This window comes from Paroedura picta, chromosome 4 (genome assembly GCF_049243985.1).
Source record: "Paroedura picta isolate Pp20150507F chromosome 4, Ppicta_v3.0, whole genome shotgun sequence".
NCBI lineage: Eukaryota > Metazoa > Chordata > Lepidosauria > Squamata > Gekkonidae > Paroedura > Paroedura picta.
In genome coordinates, this window is record NC_135372.1 from 35,496,645 (window position 1) to 35,524,138 (window position 27,494).

The window sequence follows — 27,494 nt, forward strand, 5'->3', positions numbered from 1 at the left end:
TAAAGATTAATCTTCAACATGCCAATTATCAGCAACATTGTATATTTTCTGTTATTCCAGTGGGTTTCCCTGCATAGGCTCTTTGTTGAAATCTTGCTCTAAATTATATCTAGGTTTTAATCCTGCACGGTGAGTTATATGTTTCCCAGTGCAATCCTCTAGTGGCTTACTCACAATATTTTTATAGCGTGTTTTGGTTGAAAGCCTTGCGAGGTGGTGCACAGATTAAACCGAATGGTAAAAATAAATCACAAAACTCGAAGCACATGTATCCAAAACCGCTACAGCATAACTCATTAAAAGCACCAGTAGAGTCGTGAACATGCAGCTCCATGAACTGATTGTTGGTAATCAAATGCCTGTTTCCTTTCTTCATGAGAGCGTCTTGAAACTCATAAAAGGAAATTGGAAAGAGCTCCAGTGCAGGGTCTCAGTTTTAGCTTCCATTCAAAACTAATAAATGAGGATGGGGGAAGGACTTCAGTTGGACTCACCTCCGTGAAACGGGACCCATTGATACGGTGTCTGGCTCCCCGAGATGGGCTTGCCGTTGTAGAGGGAGCACTGCATGGCCCGGAAGGGTGTTGATCCGGGGGGGCAGTCCTGCAGGGAGCGGGGAGAGGAGACAAAAGGGGTTCCATGAAATAACAGACATTGCAATAGAACATACTGGAAGGGGCTCATGGGAACTGTAGTTCATGGACTTCATCTACTTACAGATAGGTCTGACAATAGAGTTCCTGGGGATTCCTAGAGCTACCCAGGAGTGACCAGGATAACTGCCAGAGTAAGAGCTTTCTCTGTCATTTTTAGTAGTTCTAAGAATTGTTGGAAATTCTATGGTGAGAACTCACTGTAAGAAGATGAAATCTTATTTTTCTTTTTTTACTTTTTCTCTTACGTGCTTCCCCCTCACAACCCTTCACTGCACCCCAGCCTGAGTCTGTGCTAGTGTTGCTAGGTCCCTCCTGGCAACCAACGAGGGGGGGGCAGGCTATGTCACTAGCAACATGACAATATCACTTCTGGCGTATACTGAAAGTGATATCCTCACATTGTGATGCCATAGGGATGGCTCTGGTATTTGGACAAAAACTCTATGGTGAAAATGGCTTCTACCATGGAGTTTTTGCCCAAATACCAGAGTGCCACCTGACATCGCTGAAAGTATGACATCAATTCTAGTATGCACTGTACAGCCTCTCAGGTTAACATAGAAAAGGACACACACTTTACACACTTGCATAAGGGCTGATACTCACATCCAGTTCACAGACTCGATACTGGCGGGGCTTCCCTTTGCACATCTCCTCCTCAGGAAACCTGCATCCAAAGAGGATACCCAGTGAGTAGCCAACCTTTACCATTCAATGGTAAAATTAACTAGGCTGTGACATGGTTGATGAGATTTACTGTGTTGCTCAGAAACTCGCAAAATGTTAAACACATAGTTGAGAGCTATTTATTTAAAAATATTCTTTCCCAGTGACATCCAAGAAAAACTGAAGACTGTACAAACAAATTCCAAGAGATGTTGCTATTTCCAGCCTGTCCTTTTCTGGATTAGCTCTTCCAGTGTATTCTGATGAAGTAGCTTCTGCCTTCCATAAGGAGCACAGGCTGGCAGCTTACAGAGGGGCAATATCTCAGTGACAGAGCCCCGTACGAAACACAGAAGGTCCTCAGTTCAAATCCCCGTATCTCCCCTTAAAGGATTTCAGATAGTAGCTCTGGGGGAAGGCCATCTCTGCCTGAGCTCCTGCCAGTCATAGGAGATGAAAGGAACAAGATGGATTAATGGTCTGACTTTAAAGGGTTGCCAGCTCTGAGCTGGAAAAATCCTTGAGCTTTTGGGGGTGGAGCCTGGGAAGGGGAAAGTCTGAAGAGTAGAGAGACCTCAGTGGGGCAGGGTTGGCGCAACGTGACTTTCCAGATGTCCATGGACTACAATTCCCAGAAGCTCCTGCCAGCGTGCTTTAAGGAGATGCCCTACATGTACTGTGTTCTCTTTTCCTTTCCGTGCAGGGCACGGAATTCTGCTAATTAGCAGAATTCTGCTAATAAGGCGTGGCCATTCCTAGAAGAGGCTTTCTGCTTCCCTCACAGGGAATTCCTCTTCTTAACATGCCATTTGTGGAAGACATATAAACTTTTTCCACATAGGAGAGATTGCCACTTCTAAGAAGTTGCTGGCCATTTGTGGAAGAGGCATTCCCTTTTTTCTCAAGTGGGATAACACTCTTCTAAGAAGGCATCTGCCCACTATGGAGCAAGGAGTACCCCTTCTGTGCAACAGGAAACAGAAAGCTATTTAATATATATATATAAAGACAGAGCTTCATAGCTTTCAAAGGGCCGAGTAGTTTATGTTGGCCTAAGCTTTGTCAAATGTACACATTCTTTGCTATTTTGGCTGAATGGGACTACCATGGCTACCCTTCAGGAACTGTCTTCTAGAACAGTGGTCCCCAAACTTTTTATCACCGGGGACCACTCAACGCTTGACAATTTTACTGAGGCCCACTGCCCTAACACTCTCTGACTCTGGTTGCTATGGTAATGTTTAAACAACCCTTCAAAATAAGATACAGACACGCCACAACAATGAACATAAGGAACATTTTATTTTCGTGGAAATTTTAACTCATGACAATGACAAATCAATGGGAATCCTGAGCTTGTTTCTCTGCAACGAGAGAGTCCCATGTGTGCCTGCCGGATTGTGGATGAAGTAAAGGGCCAGGGGGGGGGAGAAGGCGTCCTTCGTGGCCCACCTCCAGTTAGTCGAAGGACCACATGTGGTCCGTGGCCCACAGGTTGGGGATCGCTATTCTAGAAGAGGCATTCCCAGTCCATTTTCACAGGACGCCCGCTGCAACTATGATGTGAACCATCTCAATAATCAATAATTATTAATTTCTTCCTTCAAAAACAATGGCTTTTGAATTCATATACCAGTTTTAATTAACAATGAACCAGTCAAGACTTCTTAAATTGGCTGACAGTTCTACCAAATGTGCAGGTGTACCCCAGTCCCAGATGTTCCTGGAATAGCTTTCAGGGCTTGTCCACAAGTCCAAACTACCACGTCCACATCTTTTGCTCATTGTTAGCTGTGGAAAGGGTCTCGCAGTCCCACCCACAAATTTCATAGCCACCGTCTGCTGTCCCCCTTGCATGCACTTACCGGATGCATCGCCTGGTCCGGAATGAGGCGCCATCTCCGCAGGTGCTGGAGCAGGTGCTCCACGCGCCCCAATGCGTCCACGTCCCATGGCCTGGTTGGCGTTTGAGGCGGGGCCGTGGGGACAGGCCGAGTCCCAGAGTCCTGCTGTCTGTCCCCTACTTAAAGGAATACGACAGAGTCACAACTCTCAGGATGGTCAACGGCCTTGCTTTTGTCTCATGGAAATATCCGCATCGTACTGAACCAAGATCTGCTGCTTGTGGGACCAGGCCAGCCTCTGAGTCACACAAGTCTCTGCATCTAACAAAGCAGAAAAAATGCTGAGTGTCAGGCGCATAGAAACTTGGTGTTGGCCCATGGATTCACCAGCTGAATCGCAGACTGCTAAGAAAACTGAAGAGAGCTCCTTTGGCACAGAAATGCCCTGGAAGGCTGATAAAATGGGCGTTGACACATTGGGAAAGGTTTTTGACATATTCTGTGGCCTCCGTAAGACAGCATGTCATGCAGCGCTGTAACAAGGGCCAGCTGAGGGGGAGCAGAAAAAGCTTATCTTGCCTAAAATAAATATTATTGATTTTGGAAAGCTTCTACAAGTCCAAGTAGACCATTCTAACTTTGACAGACGAGTGATCTGACACTGGATCAGACTCCTTTGTAGAGCTTCCAGTTTCCCTGGCCTCTCCAGTCAAGAGCAACATGAAAGCTGCCTAAGAGCTGGTGGTGGTAAGAGCAGGCAATGCTGACCTTGATGGACTCAGGCAGTTTCATGCGTTCAAGGAGTGTGCATGTGGGGGGGGGGATGAAACAGCCCAGGAGGCAGCAATGTCCTTCACACACTCCCTTGCACCAAGTTAAGTCCTGTCCAATGATAAAGGAGCCTCCAACAGGTTACAGAGCCCTCCGGTTGGCCACAAGGACTTTCACTCAGATGCCCATTGCACGGGGAACGTAATTTGCAAGCCCATGAGGGTGCAGTGGGGGAGGTCTGGCTTGGCCTGAGACCGTGGGAGAGGGAGCTTAAGTGTCACCCCCAACCCATGCCGTTTTGTGATGTGAAAACAGCTGGGGGCAGGGATTGTTTGTTGGGGGTTTCACCAATGGAATACAGGTTGGTTTTCACAATGGGCAATTGGTGGTCCCTGGGCAGGACGAAAGTACAAGGGGGGAGATTTAACAGGGTTGCCAGCCAGGGTTGAGAAAGACCTGGAGATTTTAGGGGTGGAGCCTGGGGAGAGGAAGGGCCTTGGCAGGGAACAATGCCATATAGACTGAGTCTACTTTTCAAAGCAGTCATTTCCCCCAGGAGAGCTGCTCTCTATCACTTGGAGACCCGTTGAAATACCAAGAGAATTCCAGCCACCAGCTGGAGGTTGGCAACTGTAAGACATAAAATGCCTACTTCTGGTTGCCATCTGAACTGGGCCCCCAGTAGGATTGCCACCTCCAGGTGAGGGCCAGAGATTTCCTGGAATTACAAATGCTCTCCAGAAGACAGAGATTAGTTACCCTGGAGCATATGGCTGTATTGGAGATTGGGCTCTAGGGTGCCATACCCTGCTGGGGTCTTCTCTCCACCCACCCACCCTTCATCTAAGAAAACAAATAAATAAAATCCATCCACCTATCCTTCCATCTCTCCATCCACCCACCCACCCATTCATCCATCCATCCACCCACCCACTCATCCACCCACCCACCCACACACCCACCCATCCATCCAACCAACCATCCATCCATCCATCCACCCACCCATCCACCCACTCACCCACCCACTCATCCATCCATCCACACACTCAATCATCCACCCACCCACCCACTGATTTATATACCACCTCCTCTGTTACCCGGTTTACAAAATCTAGAACCTCAATAAAACGAGGCATAAAATAAAACCCATTCACTCTTATAGGAGTGAATGGTGGCAGTGCGGGGTCTGCATGCATGGGTGTACATGTGTGGGGGGAGAAGAGTGCCCGTGTATCCCCCCTTGTGTCCGAAATGGGCAGAACCCAGCCAATGAGAACCAAGTCTCCTCCCGGCAGCGCAGCCTAAACCTCTCTGAAGCTGTTTTTCTTCGTGTATTATACAAACATCTCCAAGGATTAAGCCCCACAAGGAAAGTCCTCTTTCAGAAAGGAGGGGCCAGTGGTCTTTTCAGCAGCAGCAGCAGTATACCTCCCCGCCAGGGATGCAATGTTCTTTCCCCTCTAAATGATCAACCCCACCTCTGCCCTCAAATCTCCAAGAATTTCAGACCCTGGAACTGGCAGCCATAAGTATTTTATTTCTAGCAAAGAACTCCAGGCACACATCTGACGGAAAGTTCTCATGACCAATCTAGACATGACCCAGGGGCTCTGTAATGGGCTGTGAGGCCCTCCAAAAGATGGCCAGCTCCAGAAACCCGGTCTTTCCCCCCCCCCACCTGGCCAGGCTGCTTTCCTCATGGCCTACACCATTTTTGATTTCCGTTTTTTATCCCTTTCACTCGCCTGGTTAAATTCTGGATGTTCTTTCCTCCCTGTCTGCTTTGCCTCTTCCCAGACTTTTGGAATGGAAGCTTGCGATGAGGTTTCCTTCTTTTTTTTGAGATGCAGAAGAAAATGGACAGATGCAAATATACCCCTCTTTTCAAAGGGAAGGGGCACCAGGGAAGAGGTGGGGTACTCCCCACCCCGAGCAAAAAGATCCAGATGCGGATTTGGAAGTGGAGGCAGGGTGGGAAGCCTCCTTCCCGGAGCACCCGACTGGGAGTGGGACCCCCTCTGTTTACGAAGGAAAGGTCAAAAGAATTAAATATTTATTGCTGGACTAAGCAACTGCGTAACAAGAAGGAGGAAGTGCTGAGAATGTGGGATGAAGATGGTGGGGCTTGACCCTTTGAAGGAGGAGGAGGGGGGAGGGGGAGGGGGAGGCGTGTGCAGAAAAGAAGGGGAAGCAGAGCAGGCAAAGAGGGCTGGGCCCCTTCTCCGTGCACTCCACTCCTCATGCAGCAGCCTCACTCAGCTCCATCAGCATCACTCTGGCTTAAGAAAATCAGCTGTAGGTGATGTGATTCCCCTTAGCTCAGCGTCCTCTTTCCAACAGGGGTCAGCCTGACCCTCCAATGGGAAGAAAATAAGCAAGGCAGGAAGGCAAAAGCGCTCCCCCACTCTTTGTCCCACAGGTAGACTGCCCCTGAATGTGGAGGATCCATCGAGCTATTGCAGATAATACTGGCCTCCCATTTTTTGGGAACGTAACACAGAGCTGAATTTGTCAGCTCAGAAGTCAGGGCTACCCATCCCAGCATCCTGCCTCCAACAGCGCCCGGCTTCTTGAGGGGTTTGATTCCCTGCATCGCTGGTTAACGAAGGATCAAGAAAGGCCCATCTCCACCTTTGGGGGCACAGGAGACCCCGTCGGACAGAATGCAACAGTGGTCTGATGTAAGAATTCTACAGTTCCCTACGGTTGTCAGCACTGGGAGGGGAAATATGGGGATTTCGGCGTGGATGGTGCCTGAGGAGCTTGACGTCTGGGGAGGGCAGAGACCTCAGGGGGGTCTAATGCCATAATGTTCTGCTTCTAAAGCAGCCATTTTCCCTAGGGTAATGTCAATGTAACCTGGAGACCAGTTGTGATTCCAGGAGATCTCCAGCCATGTCTTGGAGATTACAGCAAACAAAAACTGGAGTACATAGTAAATGGAAAATACTGGGGGGGGGGGGTGAGAGACGACTGTGTAATCGTGACTCTGAAGTGATAGCAGATAATGCTTCCAAAAGTGCAAAATAGTGATTTATAAAGTATCATCAAAATACTTATAACAGCCAAACAACAAAATTGTACATTTGTGTACAATAATTCAACAATTCAACAACTGTGATACAAAAAATAATTCAGGCATCCTATGGGATCCTTCCCTGGATCCTGTGCAGCTTGGAAAAGCACCGCTGATGTAAGATAGTTCACTTTTTGGAGAATTCTTCTAAGTCAATTTGTTATTCATTCCCTTGAGGAACTTGTTCATATTACTACTTCTATTAGGTCCACTGGAGAAGCCACTTTGCGAAATGGGGGACTACCCGATCCTCATTTGGACTTCCGTTGGAACTAACCTGTTGAACTGCTGCCTGACTTATTTTTTTACCACACACTTGTTGAATGGTTGTATTATTATACACAGATTTACATAGGAAGCATTACAAAATCAGAGTCCAGTAGCACCTTTTAGACCAAGAAAGAAGCATTATTCACTATAGTTTCGATGTCCTGGAGACTGGCAACCCTAAGCTCTGCTTTTCTGTTTTTAGGTAGGTTTGGGTGAGGTCTGATTCTACCACATGGACTGTTAGTAGATCTGCCAACTCTGGGTTGGGAAACACCTGGCGATTTGGGGGTGGAGCTTGGGAAAACTGAGGTTTGTAGAGGAGGGGAAACTCAGAGGGCTCCAATGACACAGGGTCTACCCTTCAAAGCAGCCATTTTCTCCAAGGGAACCGATCAACTGTTGGTCAGATGTGCACATGGGACTTTCCTGCTGTGGGGCCCAATCTGGATCAGGAAGATCACTGTGGTATCGCCCAGCTCCAAATCCCGCCCCCTCCCAGCTCGACCCGCGAAGTTCCCATGAATTTCATAATCCAGTGCTGGCAACCCTAGAGGGGAATGACCTCAGCAGGGTATAATGCCACAGAACCTTCCTTCCAAAGCATTTGTTTTCTCCAGGGAAACTAATCTCTGCAGTCTGAAGGTTGGTTGTAATTCTAGGGGATCTCCAGCTACCCTCTGAAGGTGGCCACCAGACCGGCTTTGCAGGGTGTCAGGCTGAGGTTCTGCTCCCTGCCTCTCTGGTTAGGAGGATGTCAATGAACAGATGGTGTTTCCCTGCTTGTGACCCCGCAGAGCCCCCAGTAGACTGAGGAGAACATAGAAAACCCGACGGCCAAAATAAAGCAAACTCCCATGTTTTCCAGGAAGGGATGGGCTCTGGTGGTTCTTCCGCTTTAAGAAGAACACAAAGCTTCACTTGCAAGGGCACAGTCCCAAACCCTCCCACAGTTCCGTGGAAATCCAGCAGGAGAGTCCCCAGGGCTTGGCTGCCAACCCCTCCCGACACTTGCCTGGTTGACTGAACCCAGGCCAAAGAAGGGATAAACACCGGGCCAGCGGCTGGGGGGTGAAAAACAGCCGGAGGGTGACCTCCGTGCAGAGAGGAGATGGGCCAAGTCGGGTGGGCCACAAGCCAGGTTCTCAGCTGGGGGTCTCCAATCACCTCTCCCGTGGAGAGAACAGCCGTCTGACACCGTCTTCCAAGGGAAGGGGGATTAACACACCAAGGGGGGGGTCTCTTCCTCACAGCCTCCTTAGAGATGCACGAAGAGGCTCTCGGAATCAAGGATCAGTTAACCCCTGTGTGGTTTTAAAACTGAAAAATAGGCGGGTTTAGTATGATTGTAACTTTTAATTAAAAAAAATAATTCATTTGTAAATCGGAATGTATGTATTTTGAATTGCATTGTTGCTTTATTGATGTTACCTGCCCTCAGTCAGCCGGAGTAGGGAGGGCTAAACAAATATATTATTATTATTATTATTATTATTATTATTATTATTATTATTATTATTATTATTATTATTATTATTATTATTATTATTCCTATTATTATCGACAAGGTTGTACTAATAGGTCTTTTGTGCAACAAGGAGAGGTCTGAAAGAGCTCTTTGGCAAGATCCTCTTCCATACCCCAAACAGAATCAGCAGCTTCTCTCTCCCATAATGTCTCCCAGAGTTTCCCACAACCCTAGAATCTGTTTGAACTAGAAGTGCTTGTAAAGAAGAAGAAAAGTTGGTTCTTATATGCCACTTTTCTCTACTCGAAGGAGTCTCAAAGCAGCTTACAATTGCCTTCTCTTCCTCTCCCCACAACAGACACCCTGTGAGGGAGGTGAGGCTGAGAGAGCCCTAATATTACTGAAGAAGAAGAGTTGGTTCTTATATGCCACTTTTCTCTACCCAAAGGAGTCTCAGAGTGGCTTACATTCACCTTCTCTTCCTCTCCCCACAACAGACACCCTGTGAGGGAGGCGAGGCTGAGAGAGCCCTGATATTACTGCTCAGTCAGAACAGCTTTATCAGTGCTGTGGGGAGCCCAAGGTCACCCAGCTGGCTGCATGTGAGGGAGGAGCATGGAAGCAAACCCGGCTTGCCAGTTTAGAAGTCCGCACTCCTGACCACTACACCACGTGTGCAAGCAGGTCCAAATTCATAGTACTGGAAGCCCCTTTTGGATGCTCTCAGGGTTCCAGGCCATAGAAGGTCCAAAGTCTTCAGAAACATTTATCTTTTGAGGGGGTAAAATCAAGTTTCTAGCCCTCTTTAATGTAGGTGGCCTTATCAAATTAATGAAGAAACATAAGGTTTGCCAGCTCTGGGCCGGGAAATACCTGGTGATTTTGGGGGTGGAGCCTAGGGAGGGAGGGAGGGGTTTGGGGAGGAACTTCAGCAGAGTTTGATGGCCTAGTGCCCACTCTCCGAAGCAGCCATTTTTCATGGAGATCAACTGTAATAGTGAGAGGTCTCCAGGTGCCACCTGGGGGTTGGTAAAACTATGCTGTATGCCTTCCTAATGTTGCACAGCAAAAAGATCAACAAGCTTGTACATAGTTCTGCTTTCCAACCACATTCTGCACAGTCAAGCCATTTCTGGGGTTTCTTGAGGCCTGAGGAATGTTTCAGGGGTTTCTCAATGGTAACAAAGTTGAGAAAGGCTGGTCTAGATCATCAGCCAGCATTAGGGACCATTCACTGGAAAAGATTCTGAGGAGATGAACAAATTCCTGGCTCGTGTATATGTTAAAATGAGTACTATGGAACAATTTTAAACAGATTAAATTTATATTTTTATTCCAAGAGATATATGAACTTGGTGTAGTGGTTAGGAGTGCGGACTTCTAATCTGGCGAGCCGGGTTTGATTCTGCGCTGGGTGACCTTAAGCTTGCCACAGCACTGAGAAAGCTATTTTGAGTCTGAGCAGTAATATCAGGGCTCTATCAGCCTCACCCACCTCACAGGGTGTCTGTTACGGGGAGGAAAGGGAACGAGACTGTAAGCTGCTTAGAGACTCTTCTCTACCAGAAAGCGGCAAATAAGAACCAACTCTTCTTCTTCAGTACTATCAGGGCTCTCTCAGCCCCACCTCCCTCACAGGGTGTCTGTTGTGGGGAGAGGAAAGGGAAGGTGATTGTAAGTCACCTTGAGACTCCTTCAGGTAGAGAAAAGTGGCATAGAAGAACCAACTCTTCTTCTACTAATGTTGGGAAATAACTGATGTGTGTGTGTGTTTGTATATATGTGTGTATACATTCTATTTGATACAGAAAACTGAGTTTGACATATTGTTCCTTTACGTCCCATGTGAACCGCCCTGAGCCTCAGGGGAGGGTGGTATACAAATATCTACCTCCCTCATATATCCTAAATGCCATATTTTTTTTTTAAAGGTCACCAAGTCCTTTTGAAATGCATGTATCATTTTGTCCATCTGGCAACTGGTTTAGGCATTGTGGTGACTGAGGGAAACCATTTCCAAATCTTGACTATCCTTTTTTTCAGTATGTGGGGAGGGGGGGGGGCATGAGGACATATTTGCTACCCAGATTTTGGCTGCGGACAGTAAATTCCAAGACATTTTGTCATCCTATAAACGCCATCCAAGAATCCAAGTCAAAATCCCAGCAGATTATCTGACAAAGCCTGGAGCATCTTCGAGGCTAATGCTACATAAAACCTTCTCCCAAACATCTGCATCTTGGGACATCTCCATCATATATGTAAGAAGCTGCCTTCGGTTTGAGGTAGTTTCAAAGTGTACCGCTTTGAATACCAACAGGAGGGTGGGCAGAATGGTTGGGACCAGGTAACCTGCTTTGGGTCTCCTTTAGGGAGAAGGGCCTCAGTTGGAATATCATGTTCAGTTTTGGGCACCCCAGTTGAAGAGGGATGTAGACAAACTGGAGCGTGTCCAGAGGAGGGCAACAAAGATGGTGAGGGGTTTGGAGACCAAGACATATGAAGAAAGGTTGGGGGAGCTTGGTCTGTTTAGCCTGGAGAGGAGAGGACTGAGAGGGGATCTGATAACCATCTTCAAGTATTTAAAAGTCTGCCATATAGAGGATGGAGCAGAGTTGTTCTCTCTTGCCCCAGAGGGATGGACCAGAACCAATGGGATGAAATGAATTCAAAAGAAATTCCGTCTCAACATCAAGAAGTTTGTGACAGTTAGAGCGGTTTCTCAGTTGAACAGGCTTCCTCGGGAGGTGGTGGGTTCTCCATCTTTGGAGATCTTTAAACAGAGGCTAGATAGCCATCTGACAGAGAGGCTGATTCTGTGAAGGCTCAAGGGGCTGGCAGGTTACAGTGGATGAGCGATAGGGTTATGAGTGTCCTGCATAGTGCAGGGGGTTGGACTAGATGACCTATGAGGTCCCTTCCAACTCTATGATTCTATGATTCTAAATGAATATCTTGTCAGTTCTTGTTGTTTCAACTCAACTTACGATCAGGTGTTCTATTTCCCTGTTGACTGGATATCAGCCTAACTGCACACCACTCTACCCCCCCCCCATCAGCATGTAACTACTTGCTCTGTCTGGTCTTCCAAGCAAGGTTCTGGCCATTGGAGGGGCGGAGGGGGGATCATAATTCATACGGGAAGTGAGCAGTCCAGACAGGAATCTGCCTGGCGGGCTTGTGAACATGTGAAGCTGTCATATCATGAGATAGGGGTGAGTTGGGAGTAGGGGTGAGTCATGTAGTGGCCAAGTCTGCAGATGAACAAAATGATTCCGGATGGTGAAAACCAAGGGAAGAGCTCCAAGAGGACCTCTGCCCAACCAGGTGAGTGGGCGACAGTGGGGAAAATGAAGTTCAGTATTGGTAAGTGTATACACACTGGGACAAAATAATTCTAGCTTCAAGTACAGACTGATGGGGCCTGAACTTGCTGAGACTGGGAAAGGTCTTGAGGTTGTAGTGAATAATTCAATTCAAGCGGGAAGCCAGGCTGGTCTGAAATGGTGGAACAAATTTTGAATCCAGTGGCACCGTTAAGACCAACTAACTTTTATTCAAGGTATGAGCTTTCGTGGGCATGCATTGTATCTGAGGAAGTGTGTGTGCCCATGAAAGCTCAAATCTTGAATAAAGCTTGTTTGGTCTGAAAGGTGCCACTGGTCTCTAATTTTAGACAGCTCGATGACAGCATCGAGCCACTGTGCTGCAGAGGTGAAAAAGGGAAACTCTTGTGTTAGGGATTATTAGGAAAGGGATGGAGAATACAACGACCGATATTATAATGCCCCTGTCTAGATTTATGGTCCCGCCTCATTCGGAATATAGTGTACAGTTCTGGTCACTGCGTTTTAAAAAGGACATTGCAGAGCTGGAAAAAGGACAGAGGAGGGGAACCAAGATTATTAGGGGGCTGGAGGAAAGGCTGAAGAGTCTGGGAATGTTTCCGTTTCAAAAAGAGACAACTAAGGGCAATCATGATAGAGGTTAATAAAATGACGCATGGGGAGGGTTGACAAAGAGAGATCTTTCTCCCTCTCCCTAAATACTAAAGGGCATTTGATGAAACTGATGGGCAGTAGGTTCAAGGTGGACAAAAGGAGAGTGATTAAAAGGCGGAATTTGCTGCTAGGAGATGCCGTGAAGGCCACAGGAGGAAACAGCTTTAATGGGGGATTCGATAGATTTATGGAGGATACGTTTATTGATGGCTACCAGTGACTGAGGGGGACCTCCACATTCAGAGGCACTCATCTTAGACTAGATGTACCGCAGGCCTGATCCAGCAGGGCTCTTTTCACCTTATGTCAGACCACTAGTCCACTCAGCTCAATACTGACACCTCAGGCTGACAGTGGATCACCAGGATCTCTGACCTTTCCCATGATCTCCTACCCAATATTACAGTTACCCACTGCCAGATCTCATAATCCTAGGAAATTATGCCCTCCAGGCAAAAGAGATCAGTTCACCTGGGTGTAAACTGTACGGAGCTTTTATTCCCAGGTCGATTTAATCCCTGCTGTCTACACAGAATGCGATTTCCGTTTTGATTTTGGCTGATTTAAATTTTCCTTCTGCAGCAAGAAGGATTGATCCGGAGTGACCCTACCTTTATTGTGCAATATCTTAGAGTGCGTTTAATGCTCAGTATTTCAAGATTCAGATTAGAGAAAGCAGGCTGTTTTGAACCTCCGTGGTAGAGTCACCATGTGACAAGCTTGCCTTAAAGGAGAAGCCCCTAATTTCTCTCAACTTCTGTCGGTCTTGGATTTTTTCTCCCTTCTCTGCCTTCTTCAATCCTATCCCCCCCCCCTCCAAGAAATGAAAGAGGCTCCCTGCTTGGCTACTCCCCCCCCCCTTCAAGAAAAGAAAGAGGCTTGGCTCCCCCCCCCCTTCTGAACGACCCTAACCACGTGCAGAACACCTTCCTGTTTCAATGAGGGGGGGGGGGAGAGGAAGACCCGAGTTCAAATCAATCTGAATTCAACAGAATTGACAATGGAATAAACAAAGTAAGTGCAGACTCTGCCCTGGATAAAACGACTGCTTTGGAAGGTGGACTAGACCCCACTGAAGTCCCTCCCAAACCCCACCTTCCTCAAGTTCCACCCCAAAATCTCCAGGTATATTCCATTACACACCTGGCAATCCTGCCCAAGATTTATTTAACTGGGAGCACCTGACCTGGGAGTCCCCCACTCCCCCCAAGCCAACCATGAGCTCTGCCACTGAGGTCTAGATCCACCGTTAAGAGGAACAGAGCCGCAGACTTTTGCTCTTGAGCCAACCAACTTGCCTGTGCCTTTAGTCTCAGAGCTATCCAACACAGTGTTCCCCAACCTGTGGGCTGAGAGCCAAAGGTGGGTCGCGAAATCTCTGGAAGTGGGTCGCAGGCCAGCCCTCCCTAATGGCCGCTCCTGCCCTTTCCATTCCTCTCTTTTGTGTTTTGGAAACTTAAGGTCTGCTCCTAGAAACAGAATCTTCCATAGCATACCTTAGCTGTTGTTGTTTTTCCTTCACTGCATATACATGTTGGTCAAAGTTAAACCATTCAGCCACATTCTGTTAAACTGAATACCAAATTTGGAAAGACTGCCACAGAATTCAGATGGTTATCCTTTGAATGCCTCAAGAGGGAAAAACTATTACGTCATTATAGTCCATTGAGGAGCATTAGATTGTCAGCACCCACTCTGGCATGGAAATCGCCTGCTAAAATTATTTCTATCTGGGGAAATTTCTGGTCTATTTCTTCCATATGTGCTATTAGGTGACGAAGCAAAACACGCTCTGAAGGTTACTAGTATGTGTTTCTCAGAAACTCAGTGGGGATTTGAGGGAATAATGGAGAAGGAAGAGCTTGGTTTTTTGTACGCTGCTTTTTACTACTTGAAGGAGCCTCCAAGTGGCTTACAACTGCTTACTTTCCGCCTCCCCACAACAGATACCTTTTGAGATAAGTGAGGCTGAGAGAGCTCTGAGAGAACTGTGATAGGTCCAAGGTCACCCAGCAGGCCTCCTGTTTCTCAAAACAGCTTACAATTGCCTGCCCTTCTTCTCACCACAACAGGCACCCTGGGAGAGAAGTGAGGCTGAGAGAGCTCTGAGAGAATGGTGACTGGCCCAACAGGTCGCATGAATCTCAACGTAGCCTTCCCTTCCTTTCCCCACAGCAGACAACCTGTGAAGTAGGTAAGCCTGAGAGAGCTCTGAGAGAAACTGTGACTGGTCCAAGGTCACCCAGCTACCTGTATGTGGAGGAGTAGGGAATCAAACCCAGTCCTCCAGATTAGCTGGCTCTCCAAGAGGAAAGGGTGGTCAAAGGCGGGAACGTAAAGGCTGTGTATGTCAGAATGCCACTTGCTCGGGGCCCATAGTGAAAGAAACCAGGTCTTTTGCAAGATATTTTTTGGCTTCTCAGAGACTTCTGGTTGGGCACCAAGGTCATAGTTAGCCTAGGGCCCGCCTTGGATGGGTCACCTTACCAAGTAAATATGGACCATGCTGAAAAAGCTGGGAACCGCTGATCTGAGACGGCCGCTTTCTGAGGCCTCTGGCAAAAACGGAATTTGTGTCCCCTTATCTCTGACTTACCTGAACAGCACAGGGCAAAGTCAACCAGACAAACAGAAGCACCATCCGGGGAGAGCCGTTCCTGTGGGAAAGCAAAAAGGTGGCTGTTGAAATTCCAAAATCATTTCTGGGGACTGCATGTCACTTCTAATTGGTACAATGATGTTGACTGGCACGTCTGTAGGGTTACCAACTTCCAGGTGGTGGCTGGAGATCCATTTACTTGGAGAAAATGGCTGCAAGGGAAGGGGGCTCTGTGGAGCTGCACCCCACTGAAGCCTGTCCCCTCTCCAAACCCCACCTTTTTCAGGCTTCACACCCGAAATTTCTACGTATTTCCCAACTCGGAGCTGACAACTGTAGACGTTTATGAAATCATTTAAAACTTTTTATATATGCTCCACATTTCTCTCCAATGCGGACCTGAAGAGGCTGAAGGCATCACTCTCCCCTCCTCAATTTTATCCTCTCAACAACCCTGCGAGGTAGGTTTAGATGAGAGAGGGGTGGGTCCAAGGTCACCCAGCATGCTTCTAAGGCACAAAGGAGTTTACTTTGTCTTCACCACCACCACAACCCTGCGAGGTAGGTTAGGTTGAGAGAGACTGACTGGCCCAAGACCCTCTAGCAAACTTCCATAGTGGGGTGGGGATCTGAACCTGGGTCTCACAGATCCTAGTCCTCTAACCTAACCATTACAACAGGCTTTCTTGAGGGTCCTGGAAGGGTTTCCTGAATGGGTGGGAGTTAGTTAATGTTTAATTTATTTTTTACAATCATTTATCTTGATATCACCATATATGGTCATGTCGACTCCACCCCATGGCCAAGTATGGGCCTCGAGGGGGTTGGAAGGGGAGGGGGCCCAGGTGGGCATGTAGATTGCACCCCTTCCAGGGGTTCTGAAAGCCTGACGAATGTTTCGGGGGGTTCTCGATGGTTAGAAAGTTGAGAATCTCTCTCTTTTTCATTTTGTAACTTTTAGGTTTCAGCGTACTAGACGGTATCACAAAATTCCCTGTTACAAAGCAATTTTGCTCCGTCCCTGCTGTCGGATACATGCTGCCCGGATCGTTCCATAACCAGGAACTCAAAAACAGCCAGGAGGGAATCCCACCATCGCACAAGAATGGGAAGACTTAGCCTGTCTTGCAGAGAAGCAAAAGCAAGCTCTACTCCTGACACCTTAGGAGCGAACTGATGGACTGCAGGGGGAGAGCAGCCAACTTCAACAGACCCAGAGCGGGAGGGGAGCTTTGGAGTAGATGAAGGCTGGGCTTCCGTAGCAGCTGCTCCTCTTGTGTCATTCAAGGTGCCTGAGCAAAGATCCGGAAGGCTTCTATTTCAACTCCCAGTTTCTCCCCAGAGTTTGGAGCTCTGAAGGACCGGGCCTTGTTTCTGAGGGGAAGCTAGGTGGCCAGCCTGCAGGTGGTACCCGGAGGCCTGCCACTATTACAACGGATTTCCAGACGACCTAAAGAAAATGGCTGCTTTGGAGGACGGAGTCTATGGAATTAGAACCTGCTCAGGTCCCTCCCCTTCCCAAACCCCACCCACTCCCTGGCTCCACCCCCCAAATCCCCAGGCATCTCCCAACCCAGAGCTGGCAACCCCAGAGGGAGCTGTCCTCCTCGAAATCCTCTAATATTCTGTTTTAGATTTCCAGATCGAATGCGCCCCTCGCTGCTGCATTCCTTTCTGCCCCTTTCCATCTGGCCTGAACCCTGAAGTGCAGGCGCGTGCTGCGAAAACACCACAACAAAGCAATCAAAATTCCTTTTGTGTGGTATTTGATTAGGGAGCATGTGCATGCCGCACCAGGGGTATCGTGTTCGGTTCCCAGCTGTGGTGCCTAGTGCATGCTCCGTTTTCGAAACTGTCTTTGGGGATCAGGATTGAGGAGCCGTGGAATCCCCAGGTCACAAAAGAGCAGAGCGGGGCAAATAATACTCCTGTCTAAGCCGCTTTGAGCCTCCTTTAGGCAGAGAAAAGCGACATATAAGAACCAACTCTTCTCCTTCTCCTTCTCCTTCTCCGTGGCCAGAATGTATTTCTTTAGCTCCGTTTCTGCCCTGCCTCTTCCTGAAGGCTTGAGGTGGGATGTGGAGAACAACAGCTAAACGCAAAACCCACATTCATATGATGAGAACAGTTGTGTCTCCCTCCCACGAATGTGCAAAGTGTCAAAGTCAAAGACTTACGGCAAATTCAGCAAAAGACTTTCATAGAAATGAGAAGCAGAGGTATCATGGTCTCCCTCTGCCGTCTCTTCCTTGGTGGTCTGTTCTCCCTGCTTAGCATCCAAGAGCTGGTGAGATCTGGCTACACCATGATGCCTTCTTCCCATTCTAAGTTTCCCTCTACAGTGGCTTAATCCTGGCCAGCCCAAGGAGAAGGAAAGCACGCCCCGTCTTCCCAAGAGCAGCAGGTTCAGATTTAAGAAGCCCACTTCTATCCAGACACTCTCTAAGCGCGCCCAGGAAGGATGGTATAAGACCAGGGGGCACATTCTGCACTGACCTTCAAGGCTATGGTGGCAGAGAAAAGAGAAGGACAAGGGAAGTGTGATGGGTAGAGGGTCAGACGAGGATTTAGGACACCCACTTCCAAATCCTCACTCTTGCTATGGAAGCTCACTAGATGACCTCAGGCTAGTCAGTCTCTCGTAACCTAACCTACCTCGCAGTGTTGTTGTAAGGATAAAATGGAAGACAGCGGTAAAATGTAAATTGCTTTGGGTTCCTCTTGGGGAGAAAGGTAGGTTTTCAGAGCTGTGAGGAGTCTTTAATCCTGACTTTGGATTCTGTGCCTGCCATTCTTTTTCCTCTGCATGTACAACAAAAAACACACACTTTGCTAAACTGAGGTGGACGTCACTTGTAGGAGGAGGAGGAGGAGGAGGAGGGCTGGGGTTTTGTAACCTGCTTTTCACTACCCAAAGCACTGTGAATTATGTGTGCAAAACATGCACCTGCCCAGAGCAGGGCCTTCTTGGTTGCTGCCTCATTCTTGCAGTACGCATTCTCCCCCACCCGTTTTTTTTATACTAATACATTTCTCCTAACAGACAATAGGGAAAACTACTCTGTTCTACCAGACTCTCAGTAACGTCTCTACGCAACTGTATTTTAGACTGAGCAGCTGTTTGGGATTGAGGAGGAGTCCCCTTGCACTGTCACTAGCGAAACAGAGCTGCAGGATCTAGTCCTGGGCGTTGCCAGGGCTGGGGTGGGAAATAGAGACCGGTGTTTGTAAGTAGAGACACACTGCTAGGGACCACCCACAGTAAGACTGGCCCTAGTTCATCTGCAATTCCATGGAGGTCAGGCGCTCCCTGCCCCGGATCATAGAGCACACTGACAGATACAAGCAGATCCAGACAAGACAAGACAAAAGCCAAGGAAGTGCAGCAGGGTGCAGGAACAAGTCAACAAGGCAGGGCCGGCCGGGAACAAGCAGATCCAGAATCCAGGCTCAGAAGCTCTGGAGCATCAAGGTCAAGCCAAGAGCCTACCGGATTGTTTGTAAGGTTCTCCTGGATGAGTCCCTGGTTGGAGGACAGATTTGTACTGCATTTCCATATAGCTTAACGCGACTCTGAAATCACAGGGGTGCCCAGCCCATACAAAACAGTCCCCAGTACCCCTGAGCGCATGCAGAGAATTTTTCTCTCACTGGAACATTACGAGGGAGGAATTTGGCTGGCATGGACAACGCCGGGCGCAGCTCTGCTCTGCCAAATTTATTCTGGCATGTCGATCTGCGGATAGCCGAGGACAGAGTGGTAGAGATAAGATCCCCACGTCCCACTCGTTGGGGGGGGGGGGTGAGATGAGATAAAAGCCAGAGGTAAAACCGCACATAGCTCCGCTCCGGTTTCAGCAGCATTAAGTACAATTAAAGCAGAGCCCCGGGCTGGCAGGGCCGACTCCAAAGAGGGAACCGAGGGCACATGCTACAGCTTCCAGGGATTTTTTTTTCATGCGCAGTGACTCATCCAGGCCTGCAATGTGTTAAGCTGGCGGGATCTCGCCTTTCATCGCTCAAAGAACCCAGTCTGTTTAGAACAGGCCTGGCCCCTGACTCACCAGACGTGTCGTCCTGCCCCTCAGAACGAGATGGGGTTCTGGGGGTTGCCTCTAGGGTTGCCAGCTCTGGGTTGGGAAACACCTGGAGAATTTGGGGGTGGAGCCAGGAGTGGGCAGGATTTGGGGCGTGGAGGGGCCTCAAGTGGAGAATATTACTACTACTACTACTACTACTACTACTACTACTCGCCACTCTCGGCAAAGCCGGCTCATGGCAGGTTAAAAAATAAAATAAATCAATACAATCTCCTAAAGCCCATATTTCCCCATAAAACCAACAATTGGAAAACTACCAACCGCTGGCAACCAACCCACCCACCTCAATGAGAAATCAGGGGAGAGGATGACCACCACCGATGACATATGGTGGGCTACTCCTCCTTTGGGGCGGGCCATAGATCTTCTCTTTGCCCTGGCCTCAACCGTAAGCCTGGTGGAAGAGCTCCGTTTTCAGGGCCCTGTGGAAAGCAGGAAGCTCCCACAGGGCCTGCAGCTCCTCTGGGAGCTCATTCCACCAGGTAGGGGCCAGGACCAAAAAAGATCCTGGCCCTCCAAAGCAGCCAATATCTCCAGGAGAAGTGATCTCTTAGTCTGGAGATGAGCTATAATTCCAGATCATCCCCAGGTCCCCCCTGGGGATTGGCATCCCAACCCCCCCCCCTAACAACCTCTGGTTATACATTTAAGATACCCAATTCCACCCCCACACCAAGTTCTCTCTGGGCCAACCTTCCAAACGAAGAATCAACTTGAAAGCTCTACTTTCTTACCCATCCAAGTTTCTGCTCCTGGTGGGCTAGATCCGGGATGCCTGGTCCTTTTTGTACCTGGGGGCACCTGTGAAGTTCTGACAAAGGCCACTGGGCCCAATCACAAAATGGCTGCCACAAACCTCTGGGTTTGCAAATACCATAGAGATTTGAGGGGCGGATCTTGGGAAGGGCTGGGTTGGGGCAGGGGAGGGGAGGGACTTCAGTGGGTATAAGGTCATAGAGTCCACCTTGCAAAGCAGTCATTTTTTTCAGGGGAACTGGTCATATGGAGAGCAACCATAATCGAAGAAGAGCTGGGTTACCCCAGTTTTCACTCCCCAAAGGAGTCTCAAAATGACATACAATCGCCTACCCCTCCTCTCCCTACAACAGGACACCCTGTGAGGGAGGAAAGGTGCGAGAGAGCTATGAGTGAACTGCTCTGCAAGAACAGGTTGAAGACAACTGTGACTAGTCCAAGGTCACCCATGTGGCTGCACGTGGAGGAGCAGGGAATCAAAGCTGGCTCTCTAGATTAGAGACTGGCACTCTTTAACCACTATGTCAAGCTGGGTCTCATCGTGGGAGATCTCCAAGACCCATAGGAAGATTCCTTCAATGCCCCCCTCCAAATCTGTTGACAGCTGGGGGAGAAATCTAAAACCCACAGCCAGCTGACACCTGGGGAGGGAGAAAACGCCAGCAATAGACCTTCACTTGCCAACAAATTGCAAAAGTTGTGAAAATTTACAGCATTTTAAATGTTGTTCATGCCTTAGGGAGGGAAGGAAAGAGAAGAAATCAAACCTTTTCTTCTCCCTAACCCCACAAACTGCAGGTCTGACCCAGTGACTCAGAGATGGCATTGTAACGTGGAACAGGCCCCTCCCCAAATTGTTGTGTTACACCATGAAAGAGCTCCAGTGGTGATGAAGAGACACATTAAAAACTGCCCAAACCATTCTTGGGCTTATTTGGGACATATCTGTTTTAGGCCACAAGCACTCTGGGGAAAAATTGTACCCATTTTACAGATGGGGAAAATCAAGACCAAGGAGATATCCCTTGGGGCTGAGCATGTCTCCACAGTATGTGGCCTAACCAGAAGGTAGGCTCCCGTCTAATATTCCTGGTGAGATTAGATATCTTACAATCCTTGCTAGAAACTAGGAAGAGGACATTTCCCTTGCAAGATTTGCCCTCAGCAAGGACAGGGAGCATTGAATAGACCTGGTTGGTCTCTTGCTGCATGTGCCAATAGGGAACCAGGAGAGGCCAAAGGGCTGCAGGGGCCGGAAGCATTAGAACATGCCTTCAGCTCTGGAAATTGCAACCAGCTGAAGCATCTCGAGAAGTTGGCCTGGGTGGTATTCTCTCGACATTAACCGAACGGGCACAGCAAGGCAGAATGCCACCTGCCCTCCTTGGAACACTTCCTACGTGTAGAGTGTGTGTTCACCGCACGCAAGGGGGGGGTGGGGGTTTCCCCTTACCAGACGGTCCCAGACCCCTTCCCCTCTTGTCAAGATTGTGCCGGAGATGCAAGAGCGCCAGGGTGACAGATCTTCCCAACCCACATGCCTGGAGACACCAGTTCACGGTGCAGGCTGCATGCCGTATGCATGTCTCACATACGCCAGGGGCAAAGAACTATGAGACAGCAGGGGAAGGAAAGGAGCTTGAAAACAGAAACAAGATTTATGCGGCACCAAAGCAAAATGACTTCAGGAAGTCTCAAGCCGCACTTTTCTCCCCTGTTCTCCCTTCAGGGATACACTCAGGAGCCATCCGGGCTAAGCTTTGCAATATGCACAATTATGGGGCTTCAGAGTATGTACAATGTGCATTTCCCTCCACTCTTACTCACCATTGCCCCGCGTTATGCCAGGGAACAGACAAAGGATTTTCGGGTTAATACAGGAATGTCAGAAGAGGCTGGCAGAATTACCACCAATTCCTACATTGTCCCAGGGAGCTCGACAAGCAGGACATGAAGGCCAACCTGCTATTGTTCTCCAGCAATGGAGGTTTAGAGGTAGATAGCCTCTGTACATGGAGGCTCCACCCCTCCCTCGTCTATGGATTTGTTTAATCGCACTTTTAAAGCTGCTTAAATTTGCAGAAAACTCTAAATCCTGTTGCATTGAGTTCCAAACATTAATTTAATATCCTACAATGACCTTGCTATACTGCCCCTCCCAAAATATTTCTCTCTGCATGAACTTTCCTTGAGCAAGAATCACTTTGTATCTCTTCCGATTCCTGTTGTTCTAAGGGTCCCTACGAAGAAGAGCTGTTTTTTAATACTTTGCTTTTCACTACTTGAAGGAATCTCAAAGTGGCTTAACAAACACCTTTCCCTTCCTCTAGCCTGTGAGGTAGATGGGGCTGAGAGAGCTCTGAGAGAACTGCTCTGTGAGAATGACCCTAAGTAAACTGTGACTAGCCCAAGGCCACCCAGCTGGCTGCACTTGAAGGTGGAGCGGGCAATCAAGCCCAGTTCTCCAGGTAAAGAGTCCACTGCTCTTTAACTACTACACCACACTGGCTGTCATCCCACAAACAGGGGGATAAGAGTGTGGTCACCAGTAGTTACAACCAGCCTGCGAGGACGGCAGGATAAATTTTATTGCTGCGCTCAGCCCTAGACTCACGTGCTTTGTCATGCCTTATCCAAAGGTTAAGAGCAAGCAGCAGTCCTGTAAATAAACTCATTTGTAAAATGGACTGCATCCCTCTCAGCATCCCCAAGTGCCAGCTGAATCCCGGCCCCAGAATGCCCCTGGGAACACTTTGCGTGGCTCGGCATGGGGGCAGATCCGGGCTCAGACTTCAGCAGCATCGCCAGTTAAAAGGCCTTGGGACAAGATATTAGGATGGATGTTCCCCCCTCTGTCTTCCCACCCCACCCCACCCCACCCCACCCAAGAGTTCCTGGCAGCCAGAGAAGACAGGACTGAGCAGTGTGAAGATCTGACTCAGTACAAATGCAGGGTTCTAGTCTAGGGCACTTCAGAAAAATGCTCAGGTGCAGATTTTGGAGAGTCATCTATAAAGCAGAGAAGAAAAGTTGGGAGCCATAATCCCTGGATGAGCAGTACATGGTGAAGACCTGCATGGTTAAGTTGTAGAATTCACTGCCACAGGATGCAGTGATGGCCACTGACTTAAGCCGCTTAGTATGAGGCATTGTTAACCTGTGGAACCTGCTGCTGCAGGGTGCAGTTGCACTCACTTCCATGGCTTTAAAAAGAGGTTGTCTGAGCTGGGTGCCTCACAATACTGAACTAAAAGGGCTACTAGCTATTATTCCTCAGCTGGCGCCTTCTGGAAACAAAACACTGATCTGGACAGACTCGACTTAAGACTTGTTAAACAGCCTAATGGAACCTCCCTATTTAGAAGCAGTCTACTGCAGCTAACAGCAGCTCAAGCGTCAGAAGTGGGGTGTTGCCTTTATGCCCTGATGGCAGACACCTGGCACGTGGCTGGGCACTGTTGAGAAAGAAGAGACTGGGCTGACCCAGTGGCTCTCCTCATGTGTCCTGAACAAACAGCCAACTTCTGTGCATTCCACCACAAGCCCCAGAAAGCCGGAGAGCAGCTCGCGGTTCAAAGGCAAAAAAGGCCACAACAAGAACTTGTGGGACAAGTGGAGATACACATTGGAGAAGCTAGTAAAGTCCCTCATTTCCCATTCCTCTGCCTCTAAAAGTCAGCTTGATGTAGAGGTTTGAAAGAGCAGTGGCCTCTAACACAGGATCTGGGTTTCATTCCCCACTTCTCCCCATGCAGCCAGCTGGGTGACCTTGGTCCAGTCACAGTTCTCTCAGAGCTCTCTCAGCCCCACCTACCTCACAGGGGAGAGGAAAGGAAAGGTGTTGTAAGATGCTTTGGGACACCTTTGGGTAATGAAAAGTGGGGAACGAAACCAGCTGTTTTTCTTTGTCTCGGTCCCTATCACTCCAGCCCCGAGCCTCAGTTTCCCCGTCTGCGACGCGGGATGAACCTTTACACCAGGGGTAGTCAAACTGCCGCCCTCCATATGTCCATGGACTACAATTCCCATGAGCCCCTGCCAGCGTTCGCTGGCAGGCGCTCATGGGAATTGTAGTCCATGGACATATGGAGGGCGACAGTTTGACTACCCCTGCTTTACACCCTCACCCCGTTGGCAGCGCCTAAGGCAAGTCACTCACCGTGCGCGCGGGGCACCGGAGGCAACCGGGTCGTGCCTCGGATGGCGTTTCGCGCCTCTTCTCCCAAGCCCGCCGTGCAAAGGGGTCGCCAAGGGGACCTGCATCTCCGGGAGCTCCGGCGCGGCTTCTCCTGCCCCCGAAGGCTTTGGCCCGGGGAGGAATCGCCACCAGCAGCAGCGGGCCGCTTCCCCTGTGCGCTCAGTCAGACCCCAGCGTCCGCGCCGCGCTTTCTGCCGCCAGCTCCCCGCAGTGGAAACTCCGGCATGCTCGTCCCTCAGCTGTTCTGGAGCCGGTCCCAGTAGCTTGGACGGCGTCCCAAGGGTGGCGGGGCCGGGCGGGGTAGTCGCATGAACTTTGAGGGCGAGAGCCTCCTCCTCCTCCTCCAGCCCTCTCCGCTGCCGCCTTGTCTTCAGTCGGCTCCTTCAGTGTTGGGCGCCGCGCTCCCCAAAACTTCCAGCCTCCAGCAACTGGAGATATTAATATTCATACTGGGGGGGGGGGGGAAGGTGTGGGCAGAAACGGGTTGTGTGTTAACCCTTCGCCATCATTCTCACAGACACACACACACAAACACACACCACTTCTAGGGTTAAAAATAGTCGCCCAATGCACAGGCATCCTTCCTGGCCTCTTCCCCCCTTCTTTTCAAAGGGGAGCAGGATGGGAGGAGGATGCAAAGAATAATCCCCCTTGCAAACTTGTTATTTCCCCCCCCTCTCCCTTTTTTATTTTTAAAAATATTGTCCAGATTTTTGTGGGAAGAAGGAGATTTGCATTAACCCTTTGGGTACCCAGAGTCATTTTCCAGGCCTCGTGCCAAACACGTGCATGCAAGGGCAAGCTATAAATAAAATTGGAGGGGGGGGGGGCGGCAGTGGCGGAAGGAATCTTAGAGGGGGGGGGAGTGGTGGAAAGAGAACCCGAAGGAGTAAGTGATGAACTGACGGCCTGACGCGAGAGCAAGGAGTGGATCCGTACCTCTCAAAAGAAAGAAGGAACTGGCAAGGTGGCTTGGGGGGGGGGGGGGGGCAAGGGGATTGTGTAATGGCCTAAGAGGGCCTAATGGCCTAAGCAAGGTTGCCAGTTCTGGGCTGGGAAAAACCTGGAGATTTGGGGGTTGGAGCTTGGGGAGGGTGGGGCTTGGGGAAGCGAGGAATCTCATCTCACTGGGGTATAATGCCATAAAGTTCACCCTACAAAAAGCCATTTTCCCCAAGGGAACTGATCTTGGTCATCTGGAGATTACAGGGATGCAAGTCTCCAAGTAGGATTTGGGGTCCCCTGTTCAGGCTCTAGAGATCAATTTCCATGGGGAAAATGAATGCCTTGGAGGGGGGCCTCTGTGGGGCTGTACCCCAATTCCTCAAATCTGCAAGAATTTCCCAATTTGGATCCGGTAACCCTCAGCCTCCCTTGTGGGGGGGGGGGGCTGACAGCCCTAGGAGGAAGAGGTGAAAAGGAAACAGTAGGAAAGAAAAATCCCACTCACATGAAAGCCAGGTAATTCTTCCCATTCAGAGCTGTCCAAACTTGATTGGTTTCGGTGGAGAAATTCAAGGCTTGGGAAGGAAATTTGGTTTCATTGTGCTAAGCCGGATGCAATTCAAAGCAATGGGCGCAGAAACTTCTCTAGGAAAATGCTGAGCTGCACAGGGCTATTTATTTGAGCTTTATTTGACCTTTGCCCTGCAGCCTGCTTTGGACTATGGCTGGGCAGGTTGGTTGGGGCCCAAGAGGAAAGACAGCTTTCTGGTTTGCCTCTTCTTGCCACCCTTCCTTCATGCCACGGAAGCTGAACCTGTTGAGTTTCGACCTGTTTGCTAGTTCTGAGACAGAGAATCATGAAAAACCTACTAGCAGTGGACCTGACACCTACTCCTCACCCCCCACTTCTCTCTGGTACATTTAACCACCATGCTTTCAAGGGAGATAAATAAAATTTTTATTTTCTGGGTTAATTAATTTAGAGCTTAGACGGCTGGCTTTGGGAGGTTTGATTTGTGTATCTGAATGGAGCCTCTATTTGCAGAGGCAGTACACCTTTGAATGTTGGGTGAAAAGATGGAATAAATGGGGGGGGGGGAGAATTGCCATCAAGTCTTGTGGAAATCGAAGGCAGGGCTAGAACGGACCCATTGGGTCTCCTCCAGAGAGGTCATTTGATGAAGAGGATGAGGCAAAATCACACAAGAAGAACGGTCCCTTGGTTATTGGCTCAATAGAACCTCTCTGCTGAGCATAATATATCTTAAAACACAAGATTCTAAGGACCAAACAACAGGGTGGGCGGTTGCCTCGTGTCCTGTCTGTGGACTTCTGGGAAGCATCTGGGTGCAAACACAATGCTGGATGATCCCGATGAACTTTCCTTTTGTTCTGCAGACCTGCCATGGGACAGAAAACCACAGCAACCCAATCGACATTTTGGAACAAGAGAAATAAACCTTGCAAACAACAGATGCTAGTGCTTAGAAGATGGGGATAAGGAGGCTCGTTGTTCGGAGGTTTGCTTTCAAGTTCCCTCGAGTGCAGCTCACTCTCCAAATGTGGGCCCGTAAAAACTCTGAATGTGTCACTGTCCAGCCCTGCCCCTAGTTGCCTCCTTCCGCGAAAGGCAACAGCATTTGTGCAGAGCTAAGTCCCCATTTCTGCCCTGGGACTCCAACCCTTGGGAAGGAAGAGCAACCCATTAAATAAGTATTTCTCAACTTTTTTACTGTTGAGAACCCCCTGAAACATTCCTCAAGCATTGAGAAACCCAAGAAGTGGTGTGATGGTGCAGAATATGGTTGGGAAGCAGAGATGTGGACACGCCCACCCGGGGCCCCTCCCCTTCCCACCCCCTCCAGGCCCATCATTGGCCATAGATGGGGGTTCGACATGACCTTATATGGTCATATCACCCGATAAATGTTTCACAAATTTAAAATATATATATTAAAAATTAACTCTCACCCATTTGTGAAACCTTTCAGGGCTGTCAAGAGACCTCGGGGTTTCACGAGATCCAGGTTGAGAAAACCTGCATTAAATCCAGGCAGGATTTGCAGGTGTGACCTTGGGGCAGTCGTGTAACCTCACCGTACCCCTCTAGGTTGTTGCTAGGTTGCTCTAGGTGGGTCCTGGGGATC

At 49.0% G+C, this 27,494-nt stretch overlaps 1 protein-coding gene across 4 annotated transcripts in view; it reads right to left on the reverse strand.

Annotated features, from left to right (window-relative positions):
- ADAMTSL5 (ADAMTS like 5) overlaps positions 1–25,988 on the reverse strand; it is a 40,557-nt gene extending 14,569 nt beyond the window's left edge. The window contains exons 1-7 of one of the 4 annotated variants that reach the window (XM_077332369.1): positions 25,853–25,988; positions 24,364–24,851; positions 21,658–21,814; positions 15,346–15,406; positions 3,188–3,342; positions 1,263–1,323; positions 495–603 (exon numbers count right to left, since the gene is read on the reverse strand). In XM_077332369.1, coding sequence (XP_077188484.1) covers positions 495–603; positions 1,263–1,323; positions 3,188–3,342; positions 15,346–15,390 — 370 coding nt within the window. In that variant the 5' untranslated portion in view covers positions 15,391–15,406; positions 21,658–21,814; positions 24,364–24,851; positions 25,853–25,988. Of the gene's footprint in view, positions 1–494; positions 604–1,262; positions 1,324–3,187; positions 3,343–15,345; positions 15,407–21,657; positions 21,815–24,362; positions 24,852–25,852 lie in introns of all 4 variants that reach the window. The other 3 variants (XM_077332366.1, XM_077332367.1, XM_077332368.1) reach the window with 3 other exon arrangements.
- Positions 25,989–27,494: the final 1,506 nt, after the last annotated feature.